The 22,135-nt window shown below is 41.2% G+C and overlaps 2 protein-coding genes across 5 annotated transcripts in view; one reads left to right on the top strand and one right to left on the bottom strand.

Annotated features, from left to right (window-relative positions):
- Positions 1 to 211: 211 nt before the first annotated feature.
- Positions 212 to 17,836, bottom strand: dcaf8 (DDB1 and CUL4 associated factor 8). 3 transcript variants are annotated; one of them, XM_033982572.2, is made up of 14 exons: positions 17,567 to 17,836; positions 16,558 to 16,624; positions 16,339 to 16,434; positions 12,945 to 13,255; positions 11,724 to 12,071; positions 7,812 to 7,952; positions 7,422 to 7,516; positions 6,327 to 6,437; positions 6,122 to 6,252; positions 5,448 to 5,555; positions 5,228 to 5,358; positions 4,328 to 4,447; positions 3,516 to 3,632; positions 212 to 2,914 (listed from the first exon to the last, which is right to left on the bottom strand). In XM_033982572.2, exons 2-14 carry the CDS (start codon positions 16,592 to 16,594, stop codon positions 2,807 to 2,809), a joined length of 1,854 nt encoding a protein of 617 aa, XP_033838463.1. In that variant the 5' UTR covers positions 16,595 to 16,624; positions 17,567 to 17,836; the 3' UTR covers positions 212 to 2,806. The 3 variants fall into 3 exon arrangements, with proteins under 3 accessions (XP_033838463.1, XP_055084547.1, XP_055084548.1); XM_055228572.1 differs by lacking the exon at positions 17,567 to 17,836 and adding an exon at positions 16,858 to 17,076; XM_055228573.1 differs by lacking the exon at positions 17,567 to 17,836 and adding an exon at positions 16,728 to 16,759.
- Positions 17,837 to 21,636: 3,800 nt separating this feature from the next.
- Positions 21,637 to 22,135, top strand: part of LOC117385698 (guanine nucleotide exchange factor VAV3-like) — a 71,312-nt gene continuing 70,813 nt past the window's right edge. For both annotated transcript variants that reach the window (XM_055228569.1, XM_055228568.1), the window contains exon 1: positions 21,637 to 21,958. In XM_055228569.1, coding sequence (XP_055084544.1) covers positions 21,755 to 21,958 — 204 coding nt within the window. In that variant the 5' untranslated portion in view covers positions 21,637 to 21,754. The remainder of the gene's footprint in view (positions 21,959 to 22,135) is intronic.

Raw genomic sequence — 22,135 nt, 5'->3', positions numbered from 1 at the left:
CTTAAATCCAGTTTTGCTTACCCTAATAGGCCATAAAACAGGCATTAAACAGAATGTTACTTAAAACCCTGTGCTGAATTTAGTTGAAATCAAGTTGATTTATTATTTAGTGCCATTTTAAAGATGGATTAAAGTATCCAATACATAAAATTAATTTTAAAGGATATAAAAACATTTAAATGGATAGAACCCACTGAAAATGGCAACAGAATGAACACAATCTTTTAGTTTATTGCACAAATCGTACATATTTGCAACCAAACTGATAGATGGAGTATTAGACGATGGTGATGTGTACAAGATGCCAAAAATGCTGCAGTTGATCTGGATACAATTGTCACAAATTATGGCTTAGATTTGAAAAGGAAATATGACTTTGTCTTATCTTTAACAAGGAAGAGACTCAAATGTGTAATACTTTGATAGCTCTGTTCTTAACAAATGTCACCAAAAACAAATTGACAGAAATGATGACTTTTCTGTTTTAAAAGTACTTTGTCCTCATATATAATATAAACCTCTGCATCATTACCAATCAAATGTTGACAATTCAAGTCAAATAGCATTTGCTAAGTCATTTTTTTACAGTTTAATATACATTTATTTATGTACATATAAATTCTAACTAGAGTTCTCATAGAAAATGAGAAAAGCTGGACTTAATCGCTCTCACACAACAATTGACTGGCAAGCACATGGACCAGCCTCCTATGCTGAGCCCATACTCTGGAGCTGACCTGATTTTTCTGAAGTGACAATTGCACTTTCAACCTTCAGAAAATAAGTGCATTATTAAGTCACTCCAATCTTTGAGTCATGGGCAGTGCTTTCTTTTGATCCAGGTCGAGTCGGGCTCAGAACCTCCTCATTTCAACACAGCTGCGATTTCTCATTAGCAACAAGCGCTCCTGTCTACCTTTACATTTTCAGGTTCACTCCACACGGTGAACTGGCTTAAACCCATCAGATGTGAGAGGAAGGAGAGAGGAGGGAGGAGGGGGAGGCTGGTGGAAGCAAGAATCCATTTTCCAAAAAACAGCAGGAGTTCAGTTCTGAAAAACCACCAAATTTCCCTCTGTTTGGAAAAAAAAAATCACTGAAGTTTAACAAGCAAAAAACAAATAGTGCACTTTTAAGTCTGTCTGAAAACTAGAGCATCCCTGATTCAAGTGCACTGGGGAGCAGGCGAGGGCAGACGCAGCATTTCGTGATTAAGTAGTCCATAGATTTTCAGAAATGCCAAGCTCCAAACCAGGACCACGAAGAAACCAGTACAAGACCAAAAACATGAGATAGACCCTCTTGAAGTCACATTTTGAGTTTAAACTTTTCTCTTAAAAAAGGACACTATGTAGCTTTAGTGGTGGAGGGTATGCCAACAGTATTTATTAAATTGCAGACTCTGTCACTGATCAGAAATATAGTGAAAAATACTTTTACCGTGATCGGGGTTGCCTCTCAACAGACCTGTACCCCGGCCTAGTGTCATCACCTGCTAGAGTACATGGAGACTGATAATAACTGCCATACTGTGGAATATGTAAGGCATAGCTATAACTTTTCAAGACTTGGTTGCAGACCCACCACCAGAAAAGTTACATGTGTAGCTTTTTGATCTCCATTTTCCATCATTTCATATCTAGTATGCTGGTGTTTTTAGCTTACTAAATGGCATTTAATGTTACGGAGGTACCCTTGACGATACAGAAGTTCAATCTGGAATACTTGATCTTGTATGAATGACAATAGGACCTCCGGATAGTTTTAGGGAACCATTTTAAACAGGAAAAGTTAAGTTTTTCATAAATATATAATTTTTTTTCACACTGTTGGGGAAAAGGAGACGAAAGCATGTCCTTCTGATCCTGTATGTAAATATAGATCTGTGTAAAAAAACTGTCTGTCTGTATGTGCATGTAGCAATATTTGTCTATATGCCCTTGAATTGATGCACAAGTGTTTTGAATGTAATGCTATGTTTGTATGTGCACTGCGAAAGATTCATTATACACAAGTTAAAATAACTTTCATTCAGAATACTAATTAGGCCGGGAGTATAGCCAATATCTTTCTTTTAGTCTGGATTTAAAGACACAGAATGTAAATTTGTAGCCAAAAATGGATAGATAAATAGATAAAAGCTTGTGGGTGGTTTCAACAATGTTTTTAAAGGTCCTATATTGTGCAAAATTGACTCTGGTAAGTTTTAAGCCATGTTCAAATATGTTTTGATGGACTAACAATATTCTGAGAGTTGTTTTGTTTCATTCACACATGTTTGAGTAATCCTGGATTATTAGGCTGTCTGCATGCCCAAATCTCAAAATGCTCTGTTCCAACTCGTGATGTCCTGGAGCTAGTTTTCAAGTTTACAGCTACCTTTTACCTTTTGTTTAGTAGAGTTTGACAATTCCAGAGCTCCATCTGATTCTAGTGAAGGTGTATGGAGTTTAGAAACACAGTGGAGCACTTCCTGTATTACCAAATGACATCACAAGGTGGAACAGTTTTCTGTTTGAGAAAAGAACTCAGCCAAAATATGCAAATATGTGTGTTAAACATCTGTGAATAAAACAAAACACAACTCCGAGTATGTTTTTGATGAGAAAACAACATTATAGCATCGATCAGAAAATGTTGTTAATATAGGCCCTTTAAGTTGTTATTTAGAAAAAAAATGTATGACTAACATATTAACAATGTCATAATTTTGTTGTTGAAACTTCAAATCAAGATGAATATTCTGAAATCCAGCCTTTTAAACTTGTGTAGTTATTATTTTGCAGTTTGAGTGTTTGAATGTGGCTCAAGAGGACATGCACTGCACATGGTCTGGTCCACCCTCCTCTTCGTCTGATGAGTCCGGAGAGCTCCAAGATTCATCTGTGTCTGGATCTGCTCCTTCACGACGGGCCTGAGGAGGTCAAAACAGCACCATAGTAAGAGATATTTGTTTATGGGGACCCTTATAATCTTTTAAGTGATTGCTAAACTTTCTGTATACACATTTCCTAAGTAATGGGCGAGGAAACTTGCATTGTTCTTATAAAGGGGGCATGTTTTTATTATAACACATAGTAATAATGGATGTTATAGACTTGTAGGGTTGTCAAAATACTGAAATGATACTAAAACTAGTATCGATACTAAAAAAGAACAGAACCTGAATAGCTTTAGAATTATCTTGAGCTGTATCAGAACATATAAGACCACATAGACTAGTACAAGCCCATGGACCACTATGGATTATACACATATAAGGCCACATAGTAATGCAAAAAATGTACTACGATTTAATGCTGAAAATTACGTTCTATTGTCTAAAGAAAGTTTTTTTATTTATCATCATTGTGGTATCGGTATTGGGTATTTAATCTATTCCTTAGTATCAACAGACTTTTAGAATGGAGACAACATTATAAACCTGGGAGCATGTTTTTCATTATTAGACATTGGTATTGAGGCCATCCTAAACTTGTACGGTTCTTATAAAAGGAGCATTGTCTGCAGCTCACCCTCTGCGGCCGCCTGTTCCTCATGTGTCTCATCAGGAACCACAGCAGCTGAGTGTCGTACTGGTCGCCATGACGAACACTGTCCTCGTCCCGCTCACGTTTGTTTTTCTTCATCAACTGAGAAAACACAGGGATCAATTTGATCTTTTAACATGCAAAAAATGGCCGCTCAACAAAATCCACACATATCCAATATTTTCTAGTTTATTTGTTGTCATTTATTGGCCCTCTAGATTGTATCTTGGTTCTAGAAAATGAAAGAAAAAGTTTCATTAAATGGGGCCTTTATTACAGGATAAATAATCTGCTAAAATAAGCAAATAGTACTTTCCCAGATATTTTCTTATTTCTTAAGTTTTTCTTATTTCAAACAAAGTTATTTTCAAATTAATCTAAAAAGAAGATATAATCTGATCCTACAAATAAAGCCAAACTAGCCTTAACTTTTGAAGGGGGTTCCACTGCCTGCTTGTCTCTATAGATTTAATGGAATCTGGAATGTTCCACACTATGACATTTAACATATCTACCAACCGTTTATTTCATTACAGGTGTTTATTGGTGTTTGTATTGCTCAAAAATACCGCAATAATCATGCATTGCAGCAGATAACAGATCTGACCACCTGTGATGATGTCACCCTCTTGTCTCCTTGAAAAAACATAAGCTTAATGCCACACTGTGGAACATTCCACACAAAGTAATAACATCTCCAGCAAGACAAACCCTCCATCGGAAAAGTGACAGCCTTGATTTAAATGGATGCACCATTATTTTTAGTGTGAGTTATTGCCTTGTCGCAGTGTGCTCACCTCTTTGAGTCCTTTGAGTGTGGTGGGGGTTTCTGCTGTGGGGGCCCACAGTTTGATGTCGTGGTCTAAGCCGCTAGTGGCCATCCCGGGAAGGTGTGGGTGCGGCTCCAAGCAGTTCACCTGTACAGAAACACATGAATGCCAATTTTCTAAACCTATCCCTTTGGCTATGGGGGAACCAGATCCCAACATGAGTAAATCAAGTATAAACTATAACTGAGCCAGGTTTCCTTATGGAACAAAAGCATGATTTTGTGAGGATCTTTGCCAATTAAGTGGGATAGAAATATTATATAGAAATATTTGTATTTACTTTTTTTTTTTTATTGTATGGCAACGGTCCTTTAAATTAAGTGATGCCATCACTTCCAGGTCCAACCAGAAACTTCAGACCTTTGAAAAACATGTTAACCACAAATTGTATCAAATATGTAAAAACTGTAATGATAATCTATTGCAACATAGGATTAACCGAGTGTGTATCTCACTAACTGCTGGTCACTGCTAAAACCATCTTAGCCTAGTCTAGCTTTTTAACTCAATCTCCCTCATACATTTTCTGTCACAGTTGTAACCATAGCTCCATGCTTATAATCTTATTAGTGTTAAATGACTGCAATCTCTTTTTAACATAAAATGTGTTTTCCCTAAGATAAAGAGGAAATTGTAAACATGTTTTCAATCAGCTGATGGGCCTGGAAGAGACGTCCTACTTAACAACTCTATAGCATGAAACCCATGAGGGACAAAAGTTGAATAAAATATACAGACTACTTTACTGCAATGAACCCCCAGTGGTACCTAAACCACTGACAGTAAAAAAAAAAAAAAACAATCTCTATAAATACATTTTGCAGTTATTGTATTTGTTTTGTTTTTCTGTTAAAGTTTTTGACTCACCACTCCTCCTCTGTCCCCCTCCATAAACTGAACGATGCGTGCTGAGTATTTGTCCCAAAGGTAAATGTGTCCACAGTCACTGCCACTGACCACAAACTCACTGCAGGGGCCATAGAAGTTCACCCCCTTCACTACAGACACAAATCAAATTATGACAACATGAGTACTTTGATATTAACATTTAGAAGTTGAGATATTTTCTTAAGTTTAATCATAAGACCTGTTGCATTATTGCGATGTCCCTTATATCGTCTGAGGTAGTCGGCCCCATCACTGTGGTCTGAGTCAAATAAATAAATGTCCTCATCATTGTAACTGGCCAGGAGCTCTGAAACAACAGACGCAACAATGTTAATATGTATATTCACATTACTTAGAGCACCATTTAAAAATATAACTTTGACTATAATACATTTGTTTATTGCGCACTCTTATTATTTCAATTAAAACCAGTCGATTATATATCACTTCAATTTTTTGGTACTTGGTATCCTTTGGAAACTGCCTTGCCAGTAAAATGTAGACCTACGCTAAAAGTGATTGATTGTTTTGGTTTGAAAATAAGGGAAAAGTGTAAGCAAGTTTTAAATACACATTTTAAAGATAAACTATGTAACTTTTCCAGTGGACGATCTGCCACTTTCTTGTCTCCATGGAGATTTTTTTGCTTTGTCTGGAAAAGTATCATTTGGTCTCTTGCTTGTTTTCATGGAATAAATGCAACTGTAACAGGCCAGATCTGTGGAGAGGTGATCATTCACTGTACGAATGCTTGCTTTAAGGTTAGTTTTTGTCAATAAAAACACAAAGAATTACCGTAAATAAATGCTATATATCTTTAAAGCCATACTGGGGAACACTTTTACCTTTAAATTACAAGAGTAAGTTGTGTACCTGTGCCATCATGACTGTACACCAGGCATGTTATGTTGGTTTTGGACTCGCTGGATACCAGATGTGAAGGGCAAAACTTTTTGAGAACACCGTTATTGTCATTTTCATTTATCTTCCTCTGGTCATAGATCCTAAAATATAAAATAAAACCGTCAAATATTCAGACAGAAACCAGAGTATTTTAATTGGACAGGTGTGTACATACCTGACGTATTGGTCTCTACCACCAACAGCGAAGTGATGTGTTGTTGCTGGGTTTACAAAGATAGTGTACAGTCCTACTTTTTTATCTCCCTCCTTTACAACCACTAGTTTACTGCAGAAAGTAGAGAGAAAAAAATAAGTATGTTTTTGTCAGATAATATGGCAATTAAAACAAATACAATCATCTAAAATTCAAAAGCTACACTAACTTTCAGAAACCAGCCCAGAACATTTTTGAAAATCTTAGTCTATTTGTGGACAGCATATTTGTCATATAATGCTATCAAAAGCCAAATATACATGCAATCCTAAAAAAAAATGTTAGTAGAAGATAAAAGCATTATTGATACTTTGCAGTGACGTCATGATGTGGGTGTTCGGCATGTATGTCTATGGTGGAATGTTCAGCAGTCACCATGATGACACAGTGCACACATTAGCAAACAGAGCCAAAAAATGTTTTAAGATGGTCTGAAAAATACAGGAAAGATGTAAACAATACACTTTCAAGAGCCTGTGATCAATGCAAGCATTTATGGTCCCATTTAAATGTTTGATGTTGAGTAAAAAGGTGAAAGTGACCAACTGAAAAAACTGTTGGGTAATGCTAGCTCGCTTATGACAAAATCAGCTCACCTATTGTAGTTCCAACTAAATCATGGTCACATTGTGTTAAAATAAAGCTCAGATTAATATCTAACTTGAGGGACAGATTCAGACAGAGCAGTGCCACAGTTAGCCTCAGCCCCCCAGGGAATGTTTATGACTTCAGCTGCAAAGTATCACACTTTTTTTTTTCTACAGCAGATAGGACAACCAACAAAAAAGGATGTTACTATTACTTTCAATGTAGAATTTTTAAAAATCACTAAAGCAGCATTCACACTAGTTCTGATTTGAGTCCAGTCTAGTCCCGATGTAGACTGTTTTGGTCCTGTTCTAGTCCAGGTATAGATACTGATTCACTCCCAATTTGTATGTAACATTTGTGCAAGTGTACATCCATCCAAAAACACTAAATTTGCAGCTCGTTTATGGATTGCTCTGTTGACATTTTTGGTCATACCTGTTGAATGGTCTTAAGAGAATTACTCACTTGGCGGGCCGGTCTAGACGCAGGTCAATACCAAACACAACTGCGTCCTCTCCGGCAGACAGGAAAGAGCAGGGGGAGTCTGGCTCTAGGGCCAACTGAAATTATCAATGTACAAAACACATCTATAGGTTCAAATAAAACTAAAACCTTTTAATTCGTACAGTTCATTAATATTAGTGCACAAATAATAAAATACATGATGACACATTCAATTTTGTGTTTTGGAGATTTTCTGAATCCAAGCTGAATCAGAAAACTTTTTCCCATAAGGAAACAAATATTTCACTGATGTCTGAAAGTTAATCTCAAAATGTTCATCTGAATTCCAAAGGGTAACAATATTTATCTCAGGTTTTGTTATATAGAAAATAGACATGTGGAAATCCTGACCTTGTGTGCAGCCCCCTTGTGCTGTGCTACTCGTTTGGTATTTTTGCAGCGCTGTGTCGCCGAGAGCTCGGCCACTCGGATCTGGCCGTCCCGAGCGCACATGGCCAAAGTTGAGTCTCCGCTGTGGGGCAGGAACTTTGCCTAAGAATACAAGAAATGACAACTTAAATGCCTAGTGTCAAAAGGTCCTCTGTAAAATATTCAGGCTGTGTGCACTGAAACAGTCAATAAAACGTTTAACAGGGACGGATAACAATAATAACAACCCAAAAAACATGTTTTTATATTAAATTAGATAGTCAATGTAAAAAGAACAACATTTTTGTGAATACATAATGAAGACAAATTGAACATTTCTGGAATAAATGATATTCCAAGTAGCAGTAATAATTTGCGCTAAAACAATGTATTAGGGATACATAGTGCTTTCAGACTATTTCGTGCACGTTCATTCCCCACACTTGGCTGGGCTAGACTGATTGGAGCAAGGCTGCTATGGCCACCCCAACTTTCATCCCACTTTTTAATTTTTGTTTACTGCAGAAAGTGCATAATGATATATGTGGATGAATGCAATTTTGGCTGTTATTGTAAAATGAGCTACTGCAACAAAATAATTTCCTAAAGTATAATATCTAATCATCTATCTATACAAGGCCAGTTACGTCGCCCGGACTGGCGTTACCGGGGCCCCACCCTGGAGCCAGGCCTGGGGTGGGTGCTCGGCAGCGAGCGCCTGGTGGCCGGGCCTTTCCCCACGGGGCCCGGTCGGGCCCAGCCCGAAGGAACGACGTGGGGCCGTCCTCCCGTGGACCCACCACCTGCGGGAGGAGCCATGCGGGGCAGGTGCAGAGAGATCCGGGCGGCAGTCGAAGGCGGGGACCTCGACGACTGGATCTCCGGACATGGAGACTAGCTCTGGGGACATGGAATGTCACCTCGCTGAGGGGGAAGGAGCCTGAGCTTGTGCGGGAGGTTGAGTGTTACCGGCTAGATATAGTCGGCCTCACCTCCACGCACAGCTTGGGCTCTGGAACCCAACTTCTTGAGAGGGGTTGGACTCTCCATTTCTCTGGCGTTGCCCGCGGGGAGCGGCGGCGAGCTGGTGTGGGCTTGCTCATTGCCCCACAGCTCAGCCGCTGCGTGTTGGGGTTCACTCCGGTGAACGAGAGGGTCACGTCCCTGCGCCTTCGGGTCGGGGACAGGTCTCTCACTGTTGTGTCGGCCTACGGGCCAAACAGCAGTGCGGAGTACCCGGCCTTCTTGGAGTCCCTGGGAGGGGTACTAGACAGTGCACCAACCGGGGACTCCGTTGTTCTCCTGGGGGACTTCAACGCCCATGTGGGTAACGACAGTGACACTTGGAGGGGCGTGATTGGGAGGAACGGCCTCCCCGATCTGAACCCGAGCGGTGTTTTGTTATTGGACTTCTGTGCTAGTCAGTTTGTCCATAACACCATGTTCAAGCACAAGGGTATCCATCGGTGCACGTGGCACCAGGACACTCTAGGTCGGAGGTCGATGATCGACTTTGTTGTCGTGTCATCTGACCTCCGACCGCGTGTCTTGGACACTCGGGTGAAGAGAGGGGCTGAGCTGTCAACTGATCACCACCTGGTGGTGACTTGGATCCGCTGGTGGAGGAGGAAGCCGGACAGACCTGGCAGGCCCAAGCGCATTGTGAGGGTCTGCTGGGAACGTCTGGCGGAGCCCTCTGTCAGGGGGGTCTTCAACTCCCACCTCCGGGAGAGCTTCTCCCTGATCCCGGGGGAGGTTGGAGACATGGACTCCGAGTGGGCCATGTTCTCCACCTCTATTGTCGATGCGGCTGCTCGTAGCTGTGGTCGTAAGGTCTGTGGTGCTTGTCGCGGCGGCAATCCCCGAACCCGGTGGTGGACACCGGTAGTAAGGGATGCCGTCAAGCTGAAGAAGGAGTCCTATCGAGCCTTGTTGGCTCGTGGGACTCCTGAGGCAGCTGATGAGTACCGGCAGGCCAAGCGTGCCGCGGCTCGGGCAGTCACAGAGGCAAAAAGTCGGGGTTGGGAGGAGTTCGGGGAGGCCATGGAGGAGGACTATCGGACGGCCTCAAAGAGATTCTGGCAAACCGTCCGACGCCTCAGGAGGGGGAAGCAGTGCTTCACCAACACTGTTTACAGTGTGGGTGGAGAGCTGCTGACCTCGACTGGGGATGTTGTCGGGCGGTGGAAGGAATACTTTGAGGATCTCCTCAATCCCACTGTCACGTCTTCCGAGGAGGAAGCAGAAACTGGGGACCCAGAGGCGGACTCGTCCATCACCCTGGAGGCCCTGGCTGAAGTCACTGAGGTGGTTGGCAAGCTCCCAGGTGGCAAGGCTCCGGGGGTGGACGAGATCCGTCCTGAGTACCTCAAGTCTCTGGATGTTGTGGGGCTGTCTTGGCTGATACGTCTCTACATCATCGCGTGGCAGTCGGGGACAGTACCTGTGGAATGGCAGACCGGGGTGGTGGTCCCTCTGTATAAGGGGGACCGGAGGGTGTGTTCCAATTACAGGGGAATCACACTCCTCAGCCTTCCCGGTAAGGTCTATTCCATGGTACTGGAGAGGAGAATCCGACCGATAGTCGAACCTCGGATTCAGGAGGAGCAGTGTGGTTTTCGTCCTGGTCGTGGAACACTGGACCAGCTCTATACTCTCCATCGGGTCCTCGAGGGCTCATGGGAGTATGCCCAACCAGTCCACATGTGTTTTGTGGATCTGGAGAAGGCATTCGACCGTGTCCCTCGCGGTGTCCTTTGGGGGGTGCTCTGGGAGTATGGGGTCCGGGGCTCTTTGCTAAGGGCTGTCCGGTCCCTGTATGACCGGAGCAGGAGCTGTGTTCGCATTGCCGGCAGTAAGTCAGACCTGTTCCCGGTGCATGTTGGACTCCGCCAGGGCTGCCCTTTGTCACGGTTCTGTTCATTATATTTATGGACAGAATTTCTAGGCGCAGCCAGGGGCCGGAGGGGGTCTGGTTTGGGAACCACAGGATTTCATCTCTGCTGTTTGCAGATGATGTTGTCCTGATGGCTTCTTCGAGCCAGGACCTGCAACAGGCACTGGGGTGGTTTGCAGTCGAGTGTGAAGCAGCTGGGATGAGAATCAGCTCCTCCAAATCCGAGGCCATGGTTCTCGACCGGAAAAAGGTGGTTTGCTCTCTCCGGGTGGGTGGTGAGTCTCTGCCCCAAGTGGAGGAGTTCAAGTATCTTGGGGTCTTGTTCACGAGTGAGGGAAGGATGGAGCGGGAGATTGACAGGCGGATCGGTGCAGCATCTGCAGTGATGCGGTCGCTGTATCGGTCCGTTGTGGTGAAGAAGGAGCTGAGCCCAAAGGCGAAGCTCTCGATTTACCGGTCAATCTACGTTCCTACCCTCACCTATGGTCATGAGCTCTGGGTAATGACCGAAAGGACAAGGTCGCGGATACAAGCGGCTGAAATGGGTTTCCTCCGCAGAGTGGCCGGGCGCACCCTTAGGGATAGGGTGAGGAGCTCGGTCACACGGGAGGAGCTCGGAGTAGAGCCGCTGCTCCTACACGTTGAGAGGAACCAGTTGAGGTGGCTCGGGCATCTGCTCAGGATGCCTCCTGGACGCCTCCCTAGGAAGGTGTTCTGGGCATGTCCCACCGGGAGGAGGCCCCAGGGAAGACCCAGGATACGCTGGAGGGACTATGTCTCTCGGCTGGCCTGGGAACGCCTTGGGGTCCCACCGGAGGAGCTGGAGGACGTGTCCGGGGTGAGGGAAGTCTGGGAGTCCCTGCTTAGACTGCTGCCCCCGTGACCCGGCCCCGGATAAGCGGAAGAAAATGGATGGGTGGATGGATATCTATACAATGTCTCACCCAAGAATACACTGATCTAAACTTGGATCTACATGCAGACTTTTGCGTTTCTACCTGAAAGACATTGCTCTTGTGTCCACTGTCGAACTCCAGCTCTGCGCGTTTGACCGCCCAGTCCCAGATGATCACCCTGAGATCGTCGCTGCCCGATGCCAGCCGTGTGCCCGAGGGGTTAAAGTGCAGTGTGTTGACACATCCGGCGTGCCTCTCCAGTCTGCCCTGCAGCTCTAGCCTCTGCACCAGCCCCCGCGCCCCACACACGCGCCTCACAAACTGGCCCGCATCTCGCCCGATCTCCCTGGAACGGATGGATGGCACGGCTCTCCACACAGGACCGCACATGTCGCGAAGCTCCGCCCCCAGCCACGCCTCCATCTCTTCGTCATCGTCATCATCGTCGTCCTAAAGACATAAGAGTATTTTGTTTACAATTATTCTTTAAAATGTTTAAAGTTATAAAGTGACACCTGTAGTCTTTCTTATTTTCATTGTAAACAGTTTACAGTGGGCCCACAGGTCCTCATTTACTTTACGCATTTTGAGCATCCTAATTATTCACCGCAATTAGTTGCTCTCAGAAACCAGTGTGGAGTTTTGCCGTGAAAGTAACATGCTAACGTGCACATCCAAATTATTGGACAATAAAACACATTCTAATGAGATGCAAACAGCACGCAGGTGACTGACCATGAGAGTGTCTTATATTAGATACCTGTACTGGAGCAAGACATTTTGCTCAAATAAACATCGTGTACAGGGCCTTTAACTAATTAATGCCTAGTATTAATGTAATAAATACCACTCACGTAAATGTATACCTGTAGTATAAAAAAAACAAAACAAAACTTAATACTTCACAATATATCTATTGTGGTTCACATGAACCATATACAAATATAATACATTGCTTACAAAATGTTCTGTTTCCCATATAAAAGTGTCATTTCTCATAATCACAGAAAACTCAGACATAACCGTTACATTTTGGCCAAGGTCACATTTTGCATTTCTTCACAATAGCTTCTTTCATACAGGGTGCGTGACACCTACTCTGGGAGGATTTAAAACAATGGTGTAATCTCAGTTTGTTAGACTTTGCATTTGATTCTGTTTTGAATTTTGCTGTACACTGCCTTTAACCCAACTGTACAATAAAGGTCTACAGAACTATTCCCGAGCCTCTGCGCCTGTTCTTCATACAACAGAACAGAAACCGACTTTCAACATAGGCTAGACGTATAATCTCATACTTTCATAGCAACATTCAACAATTACATCTTTTTGTTCTTCATCCTCATCCTCATCCTCATCCTCATCATCCTCATCAGAGCTCGAGGAGTGGTTGGCGCCCCCTCCTGGCCGGTTCCTCTTTCGGGCAGCTCTTTTCGCAGTGTCTTTAGCTCGAGTTCGTTCCCGCCTGGCCCCTTCGCTCTCCCTCTCTCCGTCCTCTGTTAGGGAGTATAGTCCGCTGCCGTCCATACTGTCAGTGTCCTCTTCATCTGCCTCTCCGTGGTTGTTGTTGCCATCCTCTCCCTCCGCATCGGCCATCGGTTTGTCCTCCGAGGCTTCTCCCGTTTCTGTTGGCTCTGCACACAAGAAACCAGCGAAATCATTATCTCGTTGAAAATCACCACTTATCATATTAAATTTTACTAATCAGCGTCATATCTGCTTTTATATATGTTATCTAGGGCTTCTGCAAAATGTATAACAATTTGAATGTGCGCAATTACCAAATTGCAAAGGCTGCAATTTTTGACCAAAATGTCTTCACAAAAAAAAAAAAAAGAAAAAAAAAAAAATTCCCATCTTATTTTGCATGGCTCACGCTGTAGTTTAGATCCATAAACATGTTCTGAGATACATAAGATAAGATAAACATTTATTTGTCCCACAATGGGGAAAGGTCAGTTTAGTATTTCAGTCTCTTTGTCAATTCCCCCGGACGAGTTTAAAATGTGAACTTTGAACAGAATCCTATTATCAAAGCATTAATTACAAATCTAACTGCTATGCTTGTCAGAAAAATAACCCAAATCGTTCCCTATCTTTTTAACATTTATATATGCATACAGGGTAACATTTTCAACATTTTTGTCATAGCTGGTTAGGATAAGCAGCAATTGAAATAAAGACTAAAACTGAAACAGGCTCTGAGTAAGTATCACCAGTTCCACATACTATGGGTGCCATGAATGTTTTCTAGTGGTAATCCATCGAAATAGGCAAGTGATTCCACCAAACCAAGTATTTTTGGCAATAAAATGGTTGTAACTGAATAAATGAAAGACAGGTATCTTCATACCATACTGTATTAAAAGCCTAATATTAATAATTTAGGACTTTTAACGTCTTAACCAACATTTTAGAATGCAGAAAGATTATCCTAGCTATGCTAGCTGGCTAGACAGGTATAGCATGTGTTCTCATATATATTATATAGTAGGACATTGCACTCTATATGACGTATGTCACTCAAAAGTCCTAAACATATTCTTGCCGAGTGTTATGTAATGGGCTCCCAGTCAGCACTGTTATGCTACTAAATTCTACTCAAGTCCCAATTTTGTTAACTGCGTTCGGGAATCCATTTTTATTAAGATTGACTTAATGATGAAACTTACCATAACATAGAGGGATTTAATATTTCTAAATAGTTGAAAGTATAGTATTTTTATCTAAACTATGGGCTTTTTGGTTTGTTGGATTCAGGGTTGCACAATGAGAATACAATGTATTAACTTAAAACTATGCATCACACACATATTGGTACATGCATAGAGATGTGTATCTTTATGTACGGCGGATGAAAACTAGTGTCATTTGAATGAAACGCAAACAGGGGTTCATGGCATGAAGGTGTGGAATATGGTAAAATGATGTGTTTATGTGAAGAGGAAATCATAAAGAATTACTTTTAAAAAGAAGCAATACGTTGTTTTGGCAACATATGGCGAGTGCTTCAAATGTGCCTTTACTGCTGTTGACTGCTGCTGTTTCCCGAATTCATGTGCTTCTGCTCTGAGCTGGTGTGCAGTGAGTTGTGCCTGAAGTTATGCTGCTGTTTTATATATAAAGCAACAAGCTTATGGTGATATCTTGGGATGTGTTTTAAAGTTTGAAAAGCATAGCCTCAACAGTAGTTAACTAGTAAGCATGCTGCTGATTACCAAACTTCAAAAATTAAACTACTTTTTTGGCTTAACTGATTGAAAAAACAAACATATTAAAGGATACGTTCACACAATTACAAGTGGTTTTCCTGTGCATTTTGGTGTTTGTTTGAAATGGGTGTATGTGGTACGCCACTTCTAGACCAGAGCATGCACTTGGGTCAATTTAGATAAATCCCATGAAAACAAGGTGCTCTGCTTTGTTGTGCACCAAATATACACACAATTTCACTCTATTGGAATTTTATAAATGAAGGCCAATGTATTTATATAAAGACAGATTAAACTTGTGAATCATGAGTGGACTTCGGCATTCAGACCGGGGCGTCAAAAATGCGTTGGACGGAGAAAAATACTTGAAGCACGTCCAGGGCGTCTGTTGCGGTCTGTGAGTGCCTTTGGATGTTTTGTTTTCCCTGGGTCTTTGTGAACAATGGCAGACCAGGTTGAGAGAGTGGCTTTAGTGTTTTTATTACATAAATCGACATGGATCTGCTCGGCAGCGGCATGTATGGGTCCATGACTAGCTGGTGCGCCTAGCATAATTAAGTTGCCGCTTGTCAGTAGCTGATGTCTTTCTACATTTTCTGGATAATGACATCTCCAAATCACTGGAGCATAATCTCTGATTGGTTGATGCGGGGTGTCAAACGCCAAAAGTTCAGCTTTTTCAACTCAACTTAACTTTAACAACTTTCAGCTTAATTGACTAAATGAACTACAGCCTTACATGTAGTAATTAATATAAATATTAGGGGTTTTGCAAAAAATACATTATAAAAAAGATCACGATTCTATGTTGATTCCAAATTCACAAAAAGCGATTTAAAATTATGATAATAATGTTTCCATCACAGTAAAATGCTCCCCTTAAAATTAACCTAGCGCTACTTTGAATCACTTTTACTCCATGGTTTGTTTGCTGTGTTGTTTTTAGCAGCGATAAAAGATAATGCGTCCCATTTATTGTAAATATGCTATTAAATTAATTTGAAAATGAATTTTTATCTTTGGCAAATAGGCCTAGATATTTAAATTTGATGACTGAATTATTACTATTATTTTTTATTGGATTATGATCTAATAAAATAAATAGTCAATAACTACATACAATTTCAGGTACCTTCTTTCAGGTTTTTGCCTGATCTAAGAACAAATCTATTTTGAACTGATGTAGTAGGCCTACAGTGGGCATAAAAGACAAGGAACTTAACATATGTAAAATAAATATTCTTTGTGAATGAAAAATTGCTTCAAAATTTAATTTAGAATAGTTTTATAATCGGGACCCCTGTAATCTAAATCAAATCACTGGGGACTTAAATATTCACACCCCTAATAAATATATATATTTTTGCAAATAGTTGATATAGTTACATAATTTTGCCTTATAATGAGCAGCATTTTGATTTGAGAATATTAAAGAGGGTATTTTTAGTCTACTCTCCAATGCTGAAATGCCTTATTAATATTATGTAATCAACAAGTGCGATTACCATCTGTAATAGAAGCCTGTGTTTGTCCCTCTTTGCTTCCTGAGGCACCTCCATCTTTGTGTTGATCCTCGTCTGGATCTTTATCTTCTGTCCCACCTGACATAATTACACAATAAACACATTAAACCATTTGCATCAAACGTAGACACAAGTCTGCAGCGTGGTTAGTTATTATGGCTAGTATAAATAGTCGTGTTATATTCTTGCACTTATCCTCACCGTTAAGCGCTGTGGATTTGCCGTCAGCCTCAGCCATCCTCTACGTGATTATGCTGCAGAGGGCAACCTATAACAGCCACAAAAATACATAAGTTATTCATTTTGGATCCACTTTGCCCCGTGCTAAAGTTGACAGACGATCAAATTGCTTGTGTCTGGCTTTTACGCACGAATTTGTACTGGTTGGACTGCAGTGCCAACACTCCAGGCCGCATTTGTTCCCTTTAAGCAATGCAAATCAAACTATTTTCACTTTCACCAGCAGTCTACTCACTGTAGATTCAGCTTAAGACATTTTACCTTGTTTGGCAACGAGTCTTTCTATTCGGTCCCCATTTTTGGAAGGGTGCTTTAAATTCACACGTCCCGCACGCAAAAAATACAACTACACTTTATGAAATTGTTTTTATACACGCTGAGATCGTGTCTAGCTAACGCTACGATAACATTTAACGAAACTAAACAGCTGTCACAAGAGTTTCACCTGCTAGTTGTCAAAACGAAGTGTGCAACTACCAGTGCGCGGAGACAGGCTAAGTAGCATTAGCATAGCAGCTAGGTTGACTCTCACTAGAATCAAGGCATTTGGTTCAAGGGGGCGTGGTTTAGTTGGTATTTCTTGTAATATAATGTTTATTTTAACTTTAAATGTTAGTTTTATTAAATAAATGGTTAAAGATATAGTTAAAACGTAAAGAAAGGTTATGGGATTTGGATTAGTACAAGAATTAAGGTGGGAGAGGTGAGAAATAAGGCTTGTGTAAGTTGTATAAGTTAATGAATATGGTGACATTAACTGCACATTTGACATAATTCTCTCTTTTATACTGCATATAGTTTTGTGCTCTGGTAATACGGACAATAAAATTAACCCTTCATTTTGCTTCCAAAAACAAAAAACAAACAAAAAAACGTTTATTAAAATGTTTAGTTGGGTTTTGGTGTGAGTGACGTCACGCGTAAACCCAGCCTCCGCGCGAAATGCCTGGGATCTGGAGAGTTCCCTTACCTCTGCGAAGAGAAGGCCCGACAAAGCGCACTTCTGACTTTAATCTTTCTCGCAGATTTCACTGGCCGCACACCAATCGTGCAAAACGGGCTAAGTGCCTCGAGTTTGAAGTCTCATGAGGAAAATACAGGACATGGGGAAAGCCTGCATAAAGCTAAATGAAGGGAAAACGGAGTCGGAGGCGAGCAATCTGCGTCTGCACAAGGCTGGCTGCTGCTTCTGCTGCTGTTGTGTTTATGTTTTGACGGTCCTCGGTTTCTTTTTTTGACCAAAGCCATTTCCGGTGTCGTGCTCCCTTTGTTTTTATTCTCCCGGAAATATGTTCACTGCTCACCACCAACAGAAAAGGCAAATTTATCCACAGAAAAATAATTAATATATTTGATCAATCACTGTGATGAAGTAAAATGCTCTCAGGTTTATCAGTAGCCGTCTTGTACAAACTGAGGATACATGGGCCAAAATAGCCAAGACCTTTTATAATAAATACTCTTCTATATCATAAATTGTTATTAAAGGGCCTATATTACATTATTTTCTGATTTATGTTTTAATGTTGTTTCCTCAAAACATACCTGAAATTGTGTTTTGTTTAATTCACACATGTTTTAACACACTAATCCTGCATATTTCTGCATATCTTGTGTCTTGTTTGCAACAGTTAACAGATTAAAAAATCCTCCAGCTCCACTGCCATTAGAACTAATTTCCACATGAGTTTGTAGTATTCTTCAATGACAACGTTATTAAACGTATTAAAATACGTATTAAACGTATTAAAAATGCCATCAATTCCACAACGCAAATAACAACCCAGCACCTACCTAGACACTTAGAGCTGACTCACTTTGCACCTGTAACTGACAAAATTGTCAAAGAGATTGTCACTCGTCTGAGTTCATCTACACGCTGCCTCGATGTGTTACCCACTAAATTTCTAAAGTCTGTGCTCAGCAGTTTGCTGTCACCACTCACTCGCATAGTTAACATGTCACTTCAATCTGGAACATTCCCAAGAGCTTTGAAAATTGCAGTGATCAAGCCTCTCCTAAAGAAGGGCAGTCTTGAAGCCATGATATTGAACAATTACTGACCAATCTCAAATCTGCCGTTTTCAGGCAAAGTCCTCAAAAAAGTTGTTTACCAACAGCTTATTAACTTCCTCCCAATTAACAACTCCTTTGATTTTTTACATTCAGGTTTTAGACCCCACCACAGTACTGAGACTGCTCTTATCAAGGTGACAAATGACATCTGCCTGAACACTGATGCAGGCAAAGTCTCAGTCTTGATCCTGTTAGATCTGAGTGCTGCCTTTGACACTGTAGATCAAACTTTGTTGAAATTGGAAAATGTGTCTCAGATAAAATGTCCCTGACCTGTGGGGTGCCCCAGGGGTCAATCCTGGGACTCCTGTTGTTCAGTCTCTATATGTTGCAATTAGACCAGTTAATATGGAGTCATATTGTGTTCTATAACAACTATGCAGATGACACTCATGTCTCACTGCAGCAGGTGAATATGGACCAGTGGATTCACTCTGCCACTGCATCCAACAGATCAGTGTGTGGATGCAAAACAACTTTCTTCAGCTAAACTCAGACAAGACTGAAGTCATAGTCTTTGGCCCACAGAAACACAGTGAAACTGTTAGCAGTCACCTCCAGTCTCTCTCTCTAAAACCTTCAAATCAGGCCAGAAATCTAGGGGTAATAATGGACTCAGACTTAAACTTTAACAGCCACATCAAATCAATAATATCTGCAACTTTTTTACAATCTAAAAAATCATTGCAAAAATCAAAGGTATACTGTCAAAGCCAGACTTGGAGAGACTTATCCACACATTTGTCTCCTGCTGCAGTACATCCACAGCGCTGCTGCTTGGGTCATGACTAGAACTAGGAAGTACGAGCACATGAGTCCTGTGCTCAGGTCTCTGCACTGGCTCCTGTGGCTCAGAGAATAGACTTTAAAGCAGCTCTGCTTGTGAACAAGTCTCTCCATTGCCTAGCATCAAAGTACATCTCCCACATGTTGGTGCCATATGAACCATCTCACACTCTGAGGACTTCAGGCCTCCCGCTGGTGCCCAGAGTCAGGACTAAACATGGAGAATCAGCATTTCAGTTTTATGAAGCTAAAACCTGGAATAGTCTTCCTGAAGATGTGAGACAGGCCTCTACTTTGACAATGTTTAAATTCAGACTCAAAACAGTTCTGTTTAGCTGTGCATATGACTGAAAGGTTTTTATTCTGCACTCTTCTGTTTTAATGTTAATTTTATGATGATTATTTGTGATAATTTATGTTTTAATTTATGTGATTTTAATGTCTTTCTTATTCTGCAAAGCACTTTGAATTAGCTTGTGTATAAATTGGAAGGATGCAGGGAACCTCTCCACTGGTAAAATGGGAATTGCTGAAAGACACAACATGCAACAGGTTTGGAAACTGTAGTAGAGCAGAGCAAGCTAAACTATTTTATGTCACAAAATTTAAAAAAAATACAAATATTGACCTATAAGATCTTGGGTATATAATGATCCCAGGGTTTACCAGAGCTAACAGACAGAGCAGGGTTGTGAATCAATTGTTCACACGCAAGAATCTGTAAAGAGAAGCCAGCTTGAGGATAAGCATCAAATCTTCGCTTATTGCCAAGTTGAGTTGATTCCCAACCCTATAACTTTTTCTGGTGGACAGTCATCACGGAAATTGCTTTTGTTCAGAATGTCTAACTTATCTACCCCCACAATAACAAGTACTTTACACCACCAGGCTACATCCAGGTTAGATCTATGGAGAGACAAGCCACAATAAAAATGCTGTAATTAAATAGATTCAAGGTAGATACATTTAGCTATACTGTGGAACATGACTCTCCCTAGAGACAAGCAGGTGACATACAAATTCCATCACCAGAATTTTTTATTTTTTATTTTTTTTCAAGATTACAACTTTCAAGTCCACGATGTTATTTACAGATTCCAATGACACCTTTCCTGGTTTGGTGACAGCAGCTTTCCAGAGCAGTTTATCCCTCTGGCTCTGTGGCATCCTGCAGTTTCCTTCCTGTGTTTATTTAGTGCAGACCCATAATGATGATGATGATGATGATGATATACCCACATACTCTCTGTTTGGATCCTTGTGCTGTCATAAATGTCACATCAACTCATTTATTTTTATCATTTTAATTGAATTGTTTTAATATTGTTTGCAACAGTAATAGGGGGTTTTCGTGGGATTATATTACGTCATATGAGAAAAGAAAAAAAGGCTTTGGTGAGTGGAAAGAGTTAAATACACTGCCTGGCCAAAAAAAAAAAAAAAAGTCACACACTCTAATATTTTGTTGGACTGCCTTTAGCTTTGATTACGGCATGCATTTACTGTGGCATTGTTTCGATTTCGCTTCTACAATGTCACAAGATTTATTTCCATCCAGTGTTGCATTAATTTTCACCCAGATCTTGCATTGATGATGGTCGAGTCTGACCACTGCACAAAGCTTCTCCAGCACATCCCAAAGATTCTCAATGGGGTTAAGGTCTGGACTCTGTGGTGGACAATCCATGTGTGAAAATGATGCCTCATTCTCCCTGAACCGCTCTTTCACAATTTGAGCCTGATGAATCCTGGCATTATCATCTTGGAATATGCCTGTGCCATCAGGGAAGAAAAAAATCCATCGGTGGAATAACCTGGTCATTCAGTATATTCAGGTGTCAGCTGACCTCATTCTTTGAGCACAGACTGTTGCTGAACCTAGACCGGACCAACTGCAGCAACTTCAACCTATTTGCTTAGTTAAATCCAGGGGACGACTTTTTTTTTTCTTTTTTGACCAGGCAGTGTATATTTGAAAAGTTATATTATTTATTCTTAACACTATTCTAATTATGTCTGGAAAAAAAACAAAAACAAAACATCTTATTAGGCTGCTTTTAAAAGTCACAATGGCAGGTAGTTGACTTTTTACCCGGGTTTGAAAAAGGAAGGGGAAGTGGCTTGGGGGGGACGCTCACCACTCAGCCTCATAAACGTCTAATCTCAGAGGGAATCAAAACCACATGCGGATTGGACGCACGGATTGCGCGTTTGCTGCTAACATGCCTGCACTTCAAGCTTTTGGCGTGTTTTAACCAACTTTTATCGAGTATTTGTGCGTATTTTCAGCATCGTTATGGAGTATTGGAGGCAATGCACGCTGTGGTTAATCAGCTGTAAGGTGCTGCCGCAGAACCACCGAGTGACAGCGGACACGGCGCAAGTGTTTGACCTGGCTCAGGCGCTCCGGGACGGGGTACTGCTCTGCCAACTCCTCAACAACCTCCGGCCCAACTCCATCAACCTCAAGGACATCAACCTGCGCCCGCAAATGTCTCAGGTACACAACTTTACCATAGAAATAAATGCAACTTTCAATTTAGATGACAACTTTTCTAACTAAACACGTGCTTGGGCAGGAAAAATCATCTAAACACATGTATTCCTTGTCATGCTGTAATCCCAAACCATGTAGACTACTCTGTGGCACATTTTAAGGGACAGGATTTTATTTTTA

The sequence above is a fragment of the Periophthalmus magnuspinnatus genome, chromosome 17 (assembly GCF_009829125.3).
Source record: "Periophthalmus magnuspinnatus isolate fPerMag1 chromosome 17, fPerMag1.2.pri, whole genome shotgun sequence".
NCBI classification, from domain to species: Eukaryota; Metazoa; Chordata; class Actinopteri; order Gobiiformes; family Gobiidae; genus Periophthalmus; species Periophthalmus magnuspinnatus.
The sequence above is the reverse complement of the archived record's forward strand: the minus strand, read 5'-3'. Positions and strand labels throughout refer to the sequence as shown.

Bases quoted from the DNA above. Each gene is read 5' to 3' on its own strand.
- dcaf8 (XM_033982572.2), bottom strand. From the start codon at position 16,594: ATGGCTGAGGCTGACGGCAAATCCACAGCGCTTAACG. The intron at 13,256-16,338 runs GTAATCGCACTT...TCTTGTGTGCAG, and splicing joins ACAGGCTTCTATTACAGATG to AGCCAACAGAAACGGGAGAA. The intron at 2,915-3,515 runs GTGAGCTGCAGA...TGACCTCCTCAG, and splicing joins GGAACAGGCGGCCGCAGAGG to GCCCGTCGTGAAGGAGCAGA.